This window comes from Jatropha curcas, chromosome 4, assembly GCF_041381405.1.
Source record: "Jatropha curcas cultivar XTBG-Jc1 chromosome 4, XTBG_Jcur_1.0, whole genome shotgun sequence".
NCBI classification, from domain to species: domain Eukaryota; kingdom Viridiplantae; phylum Streptophyta; class Magnoliopsida; order Malpighiales; family Euphorbiaceae; genus Jatropha; species Jatropha curcas.
Window position 1 is genome coordinate 2,313,065 of NC_143154.1, and position 13,961 is coordinate 2,327,025.

The 13,961-nt window shown below is 28.4% G+C and overlaps 1 protein-coding gene across 1 annotated transcript; it reads right to left on the reverse strand.

Annotated features, from left to right (window-relative positions):
• Positions 1 to 6,998: 6,998 nt before the first annotated feature.
• On the reverse strand, positions 6,999 to 9,288 carry LOC105628884 (protein WUSCHEL). The gene is made up of 3 exons (XM_012210371.4): positions 8,481 to 9,288; positions 8,046 to 8,146; positions 6,999 to 7,601 (listed from the first exon to the last, which is right to left on the reverse strand). The coding sequence occupies exons 1-3, from the start codon at positions 9,055 to 9,057 to the stop codon at positions 7,215 to 7,217; spliced, it is 1,065 nt and encodes a 354-aa protein (XP_012065761.4). The 5' UTR covers positions 9,058 to 9,288; the 3' UTR covers positions 6,999 to 7,214.
• Positions 9,289 to 13,961: the final 4,673 nt, after the last annotated feature.

Sequence of the window (13,961 nt, forward strand, 5' to 3'; positions counted from 1 at the left end):
ATCTATATCTCCTACTAATACTTATTTGAACTCCTAAATTATTTTTATAACTGTAACTAAAATTTATATTTATTTAACAGGATCCTTGATTAACTGTATAACAATAATAAAATAGTCCACTATAATATTTTCTAGAGATATTTTAATTATATCTAATTTAATCTTTAATGGCGTTGAACGGCGAGTCGGGGACTGGAGGCGTGACTTGTCCGTAGCTCGTGCGATCGACAGAGAGAGTGGTGATGGGGAAGAGTGCTCGGCGAGGATGCAACGGCACGAGGAACTGGTGTTAACCAGTTCAGGCAGTGGCGGAGAGCGAGACAGAAACGCAACGAGAGAAAGGAGAGAAAGAAAGAGAAAGAGAAAGGAAAGAAGAGAAGGAAAGAGAAAGAAGGAGGAAGAGAAGGTGGTGCGGCTACCTCCGGTGACCGGAGAAAGAAGGAGAAGAAGATGAAAGAGAGAGAAAGAGGCAGTTGTTCTGCCGACGAAAGTGAGAGAAAGGAGAAAAATTATAGGGACAAAAACAGTAGTTTAGCATATTCTAGGGTTTCTAGACGATTTGGTTCAATTCGGGTTCGATTAATTCAAATCGAGAATTTTAATTGATTTCCTCTCGATTTAAGTGGTTTTTACTCAGTTTTCAGGTTAGGATTAGCATAAAAATATTTTTGTTGTAAAATTCGTCTGCCTTACGGCTGCCCGAAAAGGAACTGGAAAAGCTCGTACTAACCCGTCAATTTGGGAGGGCAAACTTTGAGTTAGAACTAATGGATTAGCAGAAAAAATTCATAATCATCCGGTTCATAAGCCTTGATAATAAACTCACATTTTATGGAGAGTTCTATCGGCAGAAGCTGAACTCTTTCTATGAAACCATTAGCTAAAAAAAATTTATAATTTAAATTTTAAATGAAAAATCTCTAAAAATAAATTATTCGGTTATTTCATTGTATTACGTCAAACTAGCTAGTTTACATGTACTATGTCTTTTTTTTTTTTTTTTTGTTTTTTGACAATTTTAAGAAGACATTACACTTCATATGATGTTTCTAAGAATACTATTTCTTTAGCATATTATAACTCTGCATCCATTGGCTTAAAAGCTTCATAGTAAATAAATAGTTACATGCTGAAAAGCTTTTAACCCTTGTTTGGGATAAATCAATTGCACGAAATTTTTTTATGTTTGATATAAAAAAAATAAAGAATTAAAATTTACCAATTCAATTCAATGAATTCGAATATAATTAAACCAAATTCCACTAAAAAAAAAGTAAAATTTCCAAATAATTTCCATAAACTTACTCTTCATCTTCTTAGCCTTGTAAAATTATTTATCAAGAGTATTTATAAATAAAAGCAAATAAATCTTTAATTTTTAAATTTATTCATACAATAAAAATTCATTTATGAATAAATTCTATTTAGAATTCGTGAATTCATTTATACCAAATAAAACAATTAGTGTCAAAGCGTAGGAGATAGAGAGGGGGCATTCACACATTGTCTAGTATATATAAAGCATAAAACAATTTTAAGTACAACAAACATGCGTAAAGAAAATAACATTTTGCTGTAAGAAAAAAAGAAAAAGAAAGGAAAGAAACTAGAAATGAAGCTATGGATAGAAAATAATGATCTAAGTGATTGCCTCATTTTTACTTGTATAAGACATTACGTACTTAAATCCTCAAAAAGGTTTAAAGATATTGTTGGATTTGAAATCCACAGCTAAATCTCTATACAATCCATCAACAAGGAATTGAAAATTTGTCCATAGTTTCCTCAAAGAGACATCTTTCAATTTGTCTTTCAAAAGTTAAATACCCAAAATGACATTAGGGTCACTTCATGCTATAAAGTCTGAAAATTTGTCAAAACCAAATAAAGGAATGCATCCTTCCAAAATCTTGTGGATTGAGACCTTTCCCATTTTTTGAATTTTAATCTAACATTTGGTCAAGAAATCAAATTATTGACTATACAAATAAATAGTTATTGCTTGTTGAATGTCTCTGTGATTACATCATCACCATGTTTTTTTAAATTTTTTTGCCATTAAATTAATTAATCAACCTCGTCCGTATCCATATAAAAATAGATTTAAGTGTACATTTAAACATGAACTTTTTGAATGGTTATAATTTTTATGGTAAAAGTAAATTAAAGTACCCTGAAGTCATCTTTAATGCAAAATTAAAATTAAGATTCTGATTAATATATATAAGAAGTGATTTCAAAATTGAACTTGTGTTAACTACCGTTTAATCTAAAACTTAGTTAAATGCAAAATGCAGTATGGTGATTTTATTCTCTAAATGGTTCATTTTTTAGAGGGGTAAATACTATGTAGTCCCTAGGTTTTACTCAAATACACTATTATGGATAATAATTATGCTGTATTTTTACATTTTATTTTTTGAAAGGACATCGTTGTTACTAAAATATAAAAATAGAGGGTTATAATAGGTCTCTCGCAAAATTGAGGGTGTGACAAGGCAAATTATATAAACTTCAAGGGCAAATTTATGCATTTGACTATTTCTTTTTGGCCAAATACATAAATTCATTCTGAACTTTGCAATTTTAACCTATCGTGCATTTGAACTTGTAAATTTTGGTAATATTATATATATTTTCACACTAATAACAATAGTTTTTGGGATTTTCCTTTTATATGCAAAATATTGATTTAATGTATAGTTAACATAACTTTTGTAACAATAGTTTTCACATTTTGTAACTATTTAATATGTGTCTAATTGATCTAATTTTGCAAATTCAAATATTCAATTAAATAATTCTACAAATTGAAGTGTTTAATAGATAAAATTTTATGAGATGAAGTATTTAATGGGACAAAATAAAAATTAAAAGTGTCATAAGATTGAAGTAATAAAGTTTAAAATTTTTGTTTTTTTCATTATGTTACAATTTCATCAAAACGAAAAGTGAGGGTGCCTAAGCATTAAGTTTTTATTTTTGCTTTTATTATTATTTTATTTTATATTATTATTTTAGGAGTAGTATTTATGTAATACTCTATTGGAAATATTTCTAATAATAAGCTTCGACTTAATAGTTAAGGCAGACTATCAAATTCTCCAATGTCCTAACTTATCTTTCGTAAATTATATTTTGATTCAAAGATATTTAAATAAGTCATATCATGAAATTACAATAAAGTTATGAACTTACTATCATTTTCTTCATGTTCTTATTAAGATTGGAAATCCTGTATTTTATATATCCATACAATTCAGTACTTGGATAATAATGTTTCATATAAAAATAAAAATTAAAATATTTTAGCTTCCAAACATATAAAGTATTAAACTATGGAGGCTCTAAATCCTAAATAAACACTAAGAGAAGTTATAGAGCAGGAGACGTGTTCCGTTAACCATACTGAATTAGTCCAATTTCAATTATTAAAATATATTCTTATGATAAACGAGTCTGAAATTAAATGATATAAAATCGATCTAAATCGAATTGAATTAATTTGGTTTATTTTGGATTCAGTTCTTCAAACTAAATTAGCTATTCTAAATTAAAAATGAATTTGTTTAACTATACGCAGTAATGGAATCAAAATCGAAATTCAAATATTTTTCTATATTCAAACCAAGTAATAATTGAATTTCAAATAATTATATCAATCGGATTGAAATGAATGGATTTGGTTCAATTTTCTGCTAGAAACGGACTATTACTCGCCCCTAATATCGCCAAACCCGGAAAATACGCAGGATTGGCGGAATAGCTCCTTTTTGCATCCATGAGTTTTTGGTACTTGGAAATAATAATAACAATAGTAATAATATATATAGGGAGCATTGGGCTCAACTATAGCTTTCTCTTTACCCTTTAGGATTAAACATTTATTTTATTATTCATATAAACAAAAATATCAAAAACAGTTGATTGGCTTTGTAGGACAAACAGTTACCTTAAAATTTCAAACATCGTCTTATAGTATAATTCAAAATCTTTATTAAAAAGAAAAAATGAAAAAATGAAAAAGCCTTAGCCGCCTCATATATATATTACCACTGTAAATAGTTTTGGCAGCTGATCTGCAGTCCAAAAAGATTATGTTTCATTTGACATTACTCATTTTCGGAATATTTTTTTTTATTTACACTATGCATGTTTACACGAGTACAATTAATTTATGTTTGGGAATAATAATTTTAAGCTTTAAACCTCCTGATTTTATGGATAAAGTTAGCTTGTCGAACTATATATAATATACATTTGAAAGATGAATCGTTTTTATAATTGCAAAACTAAAATTACATATTGTAGTTTAAACCCAAGTAAGAATTCAATATGACCATAATTCTTAAGACTATTGATGCAAGGATGGATTGAGAGGTTTAAAAATTTTTAGAGTGAAAATAATTTTGAAAAAAAAAATTTAGTTTTACTACATATAATTAGTAAAATTATTTTTTTAGCTCCCTAACTATTTGAGTTGAGTCCACCAGATGGAAATATTTGTAACCTCTTATACTAGTTTGTTTGGTTGTATCGATTTCATTTGGTTAAATGAAATTGTTTTTATTTGAAGGACCTCATTTCACATTTGAATTTTGGCAAAGAATCAACTAAGAAAAAGTTTTAAATTCATTTTTATTACATTGTCACTTAAATATTTGACTCCTAAATTATTAATTTACCGCTAAGTAATTTTTTTAAATATAAGTTGTACTTTTTTTTTTCTTTAATTGATATTTGTTTTTTGAAGTTTGCTTATTAATAGAAATATGAGAAAAATTAGTTCTTTTTTGTCAATTGTGAATTTTATTCCACCATTTTCTATTTTCACACGGATTAAAAAATAACAATTATTATAATTAAAGGACAGTTTTTTTCATATAACTTTTCTATTATTCTCATATTAAATAACACATAAGCAATTATTATATCGGAATAATAAGTAAAAATTAATGAAGATTATTGAAAATAAGATAAAATTTAATAAGGTTATAGCAAACTACTATCTCCATATTTGAAAAAATAATTTTTTCTAAAATACTTGTCACATTTGTGGTTTTAAGAAGTAATAAATATTTTTTTTCACGTTTACCCTTTGTATCTGACGAATAATTATTCTTTTAATTTAATAGTTTTCATAAAGAATTAGTATTAAATTAAGGGTAATATAGTTAATTTACTATATTAAGGGTATTGTAACTTAGAAAAATTTAATGATTTTCTTAAGAAACGTGAAATTTCAAATGTAACAAGTATTATGGAACAGAAGTAATATTTAAAGATTCATTATAATGCAAAAAAGAAAAGTAGACTATATTTTCAAACAAATTAAAAAAGAAAAATAAATTATCTTTTTGGGACAGCAGAAGTATCATTTAAAATAATATGGGGGAGAGGACTATAATACCACTTTTTTTTTTTCTTCTTTTACAACTTGAAGAAGACTGTATGGTATAATTTTAAATAAAAAAGATTGAAAATATTGTAAAATAGTATTATTTATTTTTTAGGTTAAATGGAATATGAAAGTTGATGATACTACTAGTTTTTTTTTTTTTTTTTTTTATTTAAAAAAAGTAGGTGTCAACTTAATTATATATTAAAGAGTCGTTCGTTTGGATTAATGTTGAATTCACCATTTCGTTAAGCTGCATGATTAAGAAGTGGTATATAGTATCATCTTATAACTGTAGGAATAATTTTATATTTTCATCTAATAAATTGCACTTGTAGAATCAACTTTAAAAAAAGATTTTCATTTAGCCAAAATCGAACTTACAAACTCAAATAAATAACTTATTACTTCAAACAAGCTTATTTCTTATTATTTGAATGAAAAAGTTAAAGGTTCAATAAGCTGCTATTAAACTAAAACAAACAGCCCCTAAGCAGTATGGTGACAACATAAAAGTGAAACCTTAGCAGCAGAACATTAAAAACTAAGTAAAATGAGAGTATATTAGCAATTTAAAGGTGGTATTAGTACTATAAGCATAGAAGAGTCCACATATATTCATTATAGCTACGTCATAAACTGAACAGTGAAAAGGATTATTAGTTTAATCCCAGCCTAATGCATAAAATTGATCATGTATTTTCCGGCGATTATCTTTATGGTCACTTGAACTTTGTAGCAGTTCAATCATAAATCTGTATTTTCACATTTTAGTAATAACTATATTCATTGCCGAATGAAATAATTTTGTGAGAGTTCAATTATGACATTATACTTTTATATTTTATTTTACAAATATGAAATTACAGGATTATGGTGGATATTCTATAAAATTCAAGACATCAAATGAATAATCATTGACAGTGCATGATCAAATTTATGCCTCAATACAATATTATATACTGAAGAATTGAACTTTGGTGACATGTTAAATGTTTGATTAATTCAATATTTAGTGCATGTTTGATTAGGAATTTTGATGATATGTTTAATGTCAAATTTCAATGATTGAAATGAAGGAATGGATAAGGATCATAAGTTTAGACAGCAAGATCCTAATAACTTGCCAATTGACTGAAAAATGAAAATCAAATCAAGCCTTCCAATCCACCTTTTCATTATATAATATAATATATGATATGATATTTCGAGAAAACACTAGCTTTGCTTAGGAAGAGCCTAATAAGCTATATATATACAAATTGAGAGAGGACAACTCAATTATTAATTACTCATCTCTCATTTCAAGGGCCCCAACCAAAATCTCTGTCTTGAAATCACATTTTCACTCTTTGTGATATTTTTTCAAACATCTTTAATGTTGGCTTTGAAAGTTTCTTTCCTTCTCATGCATTTATAATTTCATTTATTTAGTGAATGTGACACAAAACTATCTCTATTATTATTATTAATTATAATTATTACAAGACAGTGTGACTTTGTTTGCACTCATTAATTAATTAGATTCTTGTCATGAACTATATATATATATATTTATATATGTCTCAGTTCATTGCAAACAAAACAACAACATAAAGTATTGAAAAACACATGGTTAGGGAAGATAATTACTACTAATTAATTAAGTTCTTTGCCTGACACATGTCAAAGCAAAGAAAATCACATACTAGATTGCTTAATTAAGCACATAAAAGAAAATAGACCCATATATAATTAATTAATTAATTAGTAGGACCTAAATATGATTTAAGTGAAGAATTACATACATAATATAAATATATTAGATTATTATTAACTAGATAGAATCTGGTCCCTGCCCATTAGCAGTGTACGAGTTGAGGCTAAGCTCTAATGAAGTAGTACGGAAAGTGTTGTTGTTGCTTTCTTGAGCAGAACCATACCAATTGTGATACTGAGAGTAAGAAAGAGGGTTGTGCTTTATGTTGCTGCAGAAGCCATTAATGTTTTCTCTTTGTGTAGGGAAGAGAGGGAGAGTTTCAATTTCTGCTTCTTGTTCTTCTTCTTGTTCTTCATCATGTTGTTCAAATAGGGTTTCCATATAACTTGATTTTTGCTTGTCAAAATATGAGTAACTAGATGATCCACTGCTATAAGGATTTTCATTAATCCCAACCCATCCATAGTTAGAGCTCATGGATCCACCAGCTGATATTGAACACTCCTGATTCAAGAAAATTATAATAATAATGATAATAATCTCACCAGAAAAGGAAAAAATAAAAAAAATAACTAAAACTATATTCATACCCTTTATCATATTTGTTCATAGCAGTAAAAGGAAAATACATACACCATTTTGACATAAAATATATTTTGAGTAAAGAAACCAAAAAGTTTTTTCCCTTTTATGGATGTTTCAAGAAGATAAATTTTCATGTTTTAACTCTGGTTTTTTTTATGTGTATACAAATAGGTATACATATATGTATAAATGAACCACACAGGGATGACTTTTATGTTGTTGTTGCCATTTTAATAAGAAGCAAAGACACAGTACATTTTTATAAGTGCACTACACCAACTTCATCAATAGCTCTATATATATATATATATATATATATATCAAGACAAAGTCATAAACCTTTTCTTGGTCATTATTACTTACCCTAAAACTCTTTTCCATTGTTACAGATCCATGCCCATAATTTCCCATCTGTCCAACAGTAAACCCAGAATTTGAAGATGGAGATGCAGAACAAGAAAACCCTGTAAAAGCGAAAAAAAAAAAAAAAAAAACCCACATCATTTAAAAAAAAAAAATACCAAAAAAGAAGTAAAGAAAAATTTTGCAAGAAATGAAAATAAAACGGAAAAATGCCAAGAAAAGAAAGGAAAATTGAAAAATGATACCAACTAAACAAAAGATAAGATAAAAAAAAAAATGAAAATACAGTGAAAAATACAAAGAAAATGAAAAGAAAAGAGAAACAATACCAAGAAAATGAAAATAAAGTGGAGAAATACCAAGAGATGGAAGGAAAATTGAAAAATAATACCAAGGAATTAAGAGAAAAGAGTAAAGAAATTAAAAAAAACAAACCAGGAGAAGTAAAACTAGGGTATTTGTTGTAGAAAGAAAGATCTTGATCAGGTTTAACAGTAGCAGAAGCAGTTCTTTGCTGTTGCTGTTGCTGTTGCTGTTGTTGTTGTTGCATGGGAACATCAGTTGTGAAACGTTTCTTTTGCCTCTCACGAGCTTTATGGTTCTGAAACCAATAAAAGACATTCTTTCCTTCAATTTTACCGTACTGTCTAAGCCTAGCAGAGATTCTTTGAATCTGATCTGCATTTGGAGACCTAACTCCACTGTTATAATAAAGATCCTTCAGTATTCTTATCTGGTCAGTTGTTGGAGTCCATCTTGTACTACTTTGCCTGCAAAGAAAGCTTCCTTTAGCTGATCCAACGCCGCTATTCTCCTCATTTGCTAGTTGGTGGTGTTGTTGTTGCTGCACTTGCTGTTGGTTAGAGTCCATGATCAAGAAATTAAGAAGAAAACAAAGAGAAACCAACAAAAAGTTTCTATTTTCTTTTTTCTTTTTTTCAAGAAAAAGAAATAAAGGAAGGTTGCAAGATATGGAGAGAAATGGGTTTATATATATTAGAAAAAGAGGCATATGGATGATGATGAGAAGGATAAGAATAAAGAAGGGGGGATTATATATATATCAGAGAAATATATGAAACAGAAGGACTGACGTTGACAGAAATAGATAGAAAGATTCATAAAAAGGTAAGGGACAAAAGAGGGCTTAGAAAGGAAGGGCATCAGTGGAATTACTTGGATCAAAAGGCATGACAAGGATATGATTTAATTTATCAGAGTCTCAGAAAGAGAGCATGCATGAAGTGATATAATGGATGGAAAGAAAGAAAGAAAGAAAGAAAGAAAGAAAGAAAGAAATAAAGGAAAAAAAAAAGGAGAGAAGGGATGTGATGAATGAATGAATGAATGGTAATAATAAAATGATGGGTTGTGTGATTTAGAGTTCATTTTGTAGGGTTTGGTTATTCTTTTAATGTTGATATGGTTTCTGTTCTGTTCTTCATCAGGCCATGAAACCAGACTAGAAGATATTCTCTGTACTATTGCTTGAGCTTCTAGGGATTTCAGGGGCAAAATTCTAGATGTCGTTTAATGGGTCCCAACCAATAATATATATCAATAGTTAGTAAACAAATTAGTTTAATCTCCTTATTAAGCAGGAGAATACTTTACCTACATCAGAATTTAATTAATTCTTGAAATCAACAATTAATTAAAAGTATAATTTTTTGATTAAACACATGAACTAAACATAGAATGTATTTTTAATTTCAGATAAATGCATAAACTGAACAGGAAGAACCTTAAACCCCACAGATCATATATTACATATAGGGCTATATATGTGTGTATATACATTGATGAGCCACCTTTATGTCACCATCTTTTCCTTTAGAGTCTTTGTTTTTATTACTGGTCTATCTCGAGCTGATATCCTCTGTGCAAGAATACCAGAGATCTCATATGCTTCTGATTGGGTATTAATAATAACATTATAGTATAGGGCTTGAGGAGGATTATAGATAGATAGATAGATAAATAGGGGGACCGCTGAATTCTATAATGTGCAGTTCAAAAGCTAGTCAGGTCCTTCTGGTTTTTGCAAGTACAGTCTTATTATAGTGATATATAATAATTAACCTTTTTACTCAGAGAAATAAAAATGTAAGAGAAGAAGAGAATCAGATGTTAATTATATGCAGTGCAGTGAGCTTCAACATTCAATAAAAAGAAACAACTTTAGGTTTGCAAGTTAACTCTTGTACTTGTCTCATACTAAACAAGGCATTCAATATTCTTGATTTCTGCAGGTTAATTAATGAACCATGACTGCCTCTTAGCAAGTTAACTTCTTTTTCTTTTTGTCTTGGCCTCAAGATACCCGTATCCTATCCAAGTAATTTTTAATATTCTCGACTATTCTCGTTCGCTTCGAGAGGCAAGTTAATAAAACCAATTGATTGGAAATCTCAGGGTTTCAAATATAATTATACTGTGGTAATGAACATTATTTATATATGAAGAATAATAGAATGCACTACAGTGAGGAAAATTGAATAGAAAACTCATTTCACTGTTACCATGATGGAGAGTAAATGCAAAAGGAAGAGAAAGGTAAATATAATAAAATAATAGTAATTATGATTTACTTTTCATCTTTTTACATAGAAGAAGACCATCATCAATAACTCTATCATTCTTTCTTGCGTTTTCTTTCCACAAAAACAACCGAATATTAATTATTTTACAATATATAGCATCTAACTATCCATGTAGTGCATGAGGTTATGTCATCTCTATTACTCTTTCAGAGAATGAGCCACAATTTTACTAGGGAAAGTTCTTTCTTTCTCATACTTTACAAGGGAATATTGAAATCAATTTTCTGATCTCACTACAATAATAGTGTGTCACCTACTCATGGATGATTTTCCTTTTCTTTTTCTTTTGGCTTCTGCTCACGAAAACTACACACAAAAGCAGTGGTTTTGAAATGCCACTTACATCATGAAGGAGCCAAGATGGGAGACACAAATTAGAGGAACTTGATATGTAAACACACGTACTTAATGGGTTCACAAAAGAAATTGATGGAAGCTATATATTTTTTGGGTTTTCAAAAAGGCAAGATTAAGAACAATGCTTAACTAGACTTAAATTATTTTGCTGAAACGAAAGTATTGTTATTCCATGTTTGTTAGGATTTTATGTCTTAAACTAGGTGTGTAATTTGGATCAGAATATTTCAATCCAAATGGAAATTTCAAACCAAATCTTAATTTCAAAATTTTACTGAGTATTTTTTCAAATCAAATTTTACTGCATTTTAGAACCAACTCTAAATTTTTATTAACTTATTCATTCATGTCCAATTTTCAATGTTTTTTAAAACTAAAAAGTTGCCTTTAAATTTAAATGATAATTTCTTCAAGTTGTGTTATATTTAGTGATACATACACATTAAGATGGATTTTTTGTTTTTGATTCTTGAATTAGTTAAACTTTTTTTTGGGTTCTCTCTTTTTTAATAATATTAAAAACTTTATTTGCTGATAAAATAAAATATGGATTTTCTATTATATCATACTTTCAATTTTAACTTTTGGCTCGTAAAGAACAATATTTTACTATTATCCTTATGGAATTCGAAGTCTGCCTGTTGTTAATTTCGCATATTTTAGAAAGAATTTTTTAAAATAATTCATTTTCTAGTATTTACTTGCAATATTGAAAATTATAAAAGTTTTATATTTTCAATATTAATTATTAAAAATGAGAAAATATTTGTCGCTAAGTATTATATTTATCCTTCGTCATTTATTAATTGCACTAACAAATGAGAAATTATAAATTTTTAGAGATTCTAATAAAATGGTTCTTTCTAGAGCTAGCCAAGATAAAATCACCATAAAAATGGACGAAAAATAAAAATCAATTTTGAATGAACTTGAATCTAACCAATTAGAATTTACAGATACTGAAACCAGAATCAGAACTAGTTCGAAACTTAGAATCCATTCTTGATTGGAGAACAGGCATTTCAATTCTGGTTTCAGTTCTAGTTGCATTTCAGTTCGGTTTGGACAAGTAGCTAACCCTACTTCCCTGCGTGATATTATGCTGAATTTTGTGTTGTCTCATGTGTCACAAGAAACAGAAGTGTAAGCTGCAGTGAAAATTTTCATGGAAAACTAGCATTTCTTGTTGTTTACTCAGTTGGCAAGAAAAGGCCTCATTAATAAATTCTGTTGTAAGTATAATAATAATAAATGTATAAATGGAATAATATTCAATCACCTTGAATTCAACTGTAACAGTCTCATTCCCTTTTCAACAATTCTGACAGTCTCTCTTTCTCTCTCAAGCTCTTCTTTTCAGATTGTGTTATTTGTTTGATTTTGACACTTCCATCATGAGATTTTCCTCTCCTTATCATGCATTTACATTGGGTTTTGAGTTTGCTTTCTCTCTCTCTCTCTCTCTCTTGGGAATAATTATAGGAAGAACAATCTCGCAGCCCCTAAATTTACCTTATTTTACCAATTGAACTCTTAAATCCTCTTATTATTTAAAATATATGCACTTTCAGAAGCACGATTGAATGGCTTAGTGGACAACTTCTATAAGTTGAGAATTCAATCCCTAAGAAAATACATACATAAAGGGACAATCAAAACCCTAAATTAGGAATGACAATGGCTTGAATATGGGTTTAATTTGAATAAGAAAATAAAGAAGTAGGTTATGGGTGAATCAAATTTTACTTTTAAAATTCAGACTTATCTTATTTTTAAATGTATCGAATTTTATCCATCATATCTAAATCAAGTTCGAGCAATTATTCCATAAGGCGAGTAAAATTGACATCTTTATCCTAGAATGATGTTAGTTATATATATATACACACACAAAAGAAACGATAACAAATTTCTCAAAAAAAGGCATTCAATATATCCAAATTGTAACTTAGGTTGAGTAATACTAAAGTTGAAAAGTCTGGCACTCGAATTCTTTTGGAATCCAAACTTAAAAAAAAAAAAAAAAAAAAAAAAAAAAAAAAAAAAAAAAAATAGTTCTCAATGTGAAAAGGGGAAAAAAAAAATACCATTTAACGGATTAATGCTTAACAATAAAAAAAATTAGAGGGGAAATAGATAATATGATAGAACCAGGTAAGGGTTTTCCTTGGGGGGAGAAAAGAATATAGCAATAGTCAGTGTCATGCTGTGAAGAACAAAAAAATTGATTTGGCATTGTAGAGAGGCGCAGAGGTACAATTCCTTTTCTTTAGGGTAATGATCCATTTGGTCTTATTTTCTATACCAAAATCTCTGAAGATACATCACACTATCATTCCAAATCTCTCTGCCTTTCACTTTCTGTCTTATTATTATTTCTTTGGAAACTGACTACCTTAGCTACCCCCTTATCCCTACCCACTACTTTTCTCCTCTCTTTTTATTTTTACTCTTCTCTTCAACCTATTTTATATATATGAACACAAACATTTCTTTCTATTGATCTTAAATTAGGATTTCTCTGCCAATTTTGTGGAACCCAATTAGTGTTTACCCTTTATGTAAAAAATAAAGAGTTAATTGCATTTTTGGTGTATCTACTTTCAAAATGTTTCTATTTTAGTTTATGAAATGAAAAAATTTACAATTAAGTAGTTAAACTATAATAAATTTTATAATCAAGTGAAATCTGCTTGTAAAGTTCAGGGGATTTACACATGTACATTAGAAGTTGCACTGCAAAATCTTAATTTAATTTGGTTAAGTGGACGGGTGTGGTGTACAACACTCTTACAGTGCTATCTGCAATTCTCTCTAAATTCATATTTATGTTGCAGTAAAACAAATATTTTCAAAGCAAATGATCATTCTGTTTTTACATTCTCTCAAGCTTACACCACTTGTGTTTTAGTTTCTAAATATATTATATTCCCTTACACACACTTCACCGATCCTT

Excerpts from the sequence above, each read along its gene's own strand:
- LOC105628884 (XM_012210371.4), bottom strand. The coding sequence starts at position 9,057 with ATGCCTCTTTTTCTAATATATATAAACCCATTTCTCTCCATATCTTGC. Across the intron at positions 8,147-8,480 it reads CCCTAGTTTTACTTCTCCTG|GGTTTTCTTGTTCTGCATCT; the intron begins GTTTGTTTTTTT and ends TCGCTTTTACAG. Across the intron at positions 7,602-8,045 it reads CAATGGAAAAGAGTTTTAGG|GAGTGTTCAATATCAGCTGG; the intron begins GTAAGTAATAAT and ends TTCTTGAATCAG.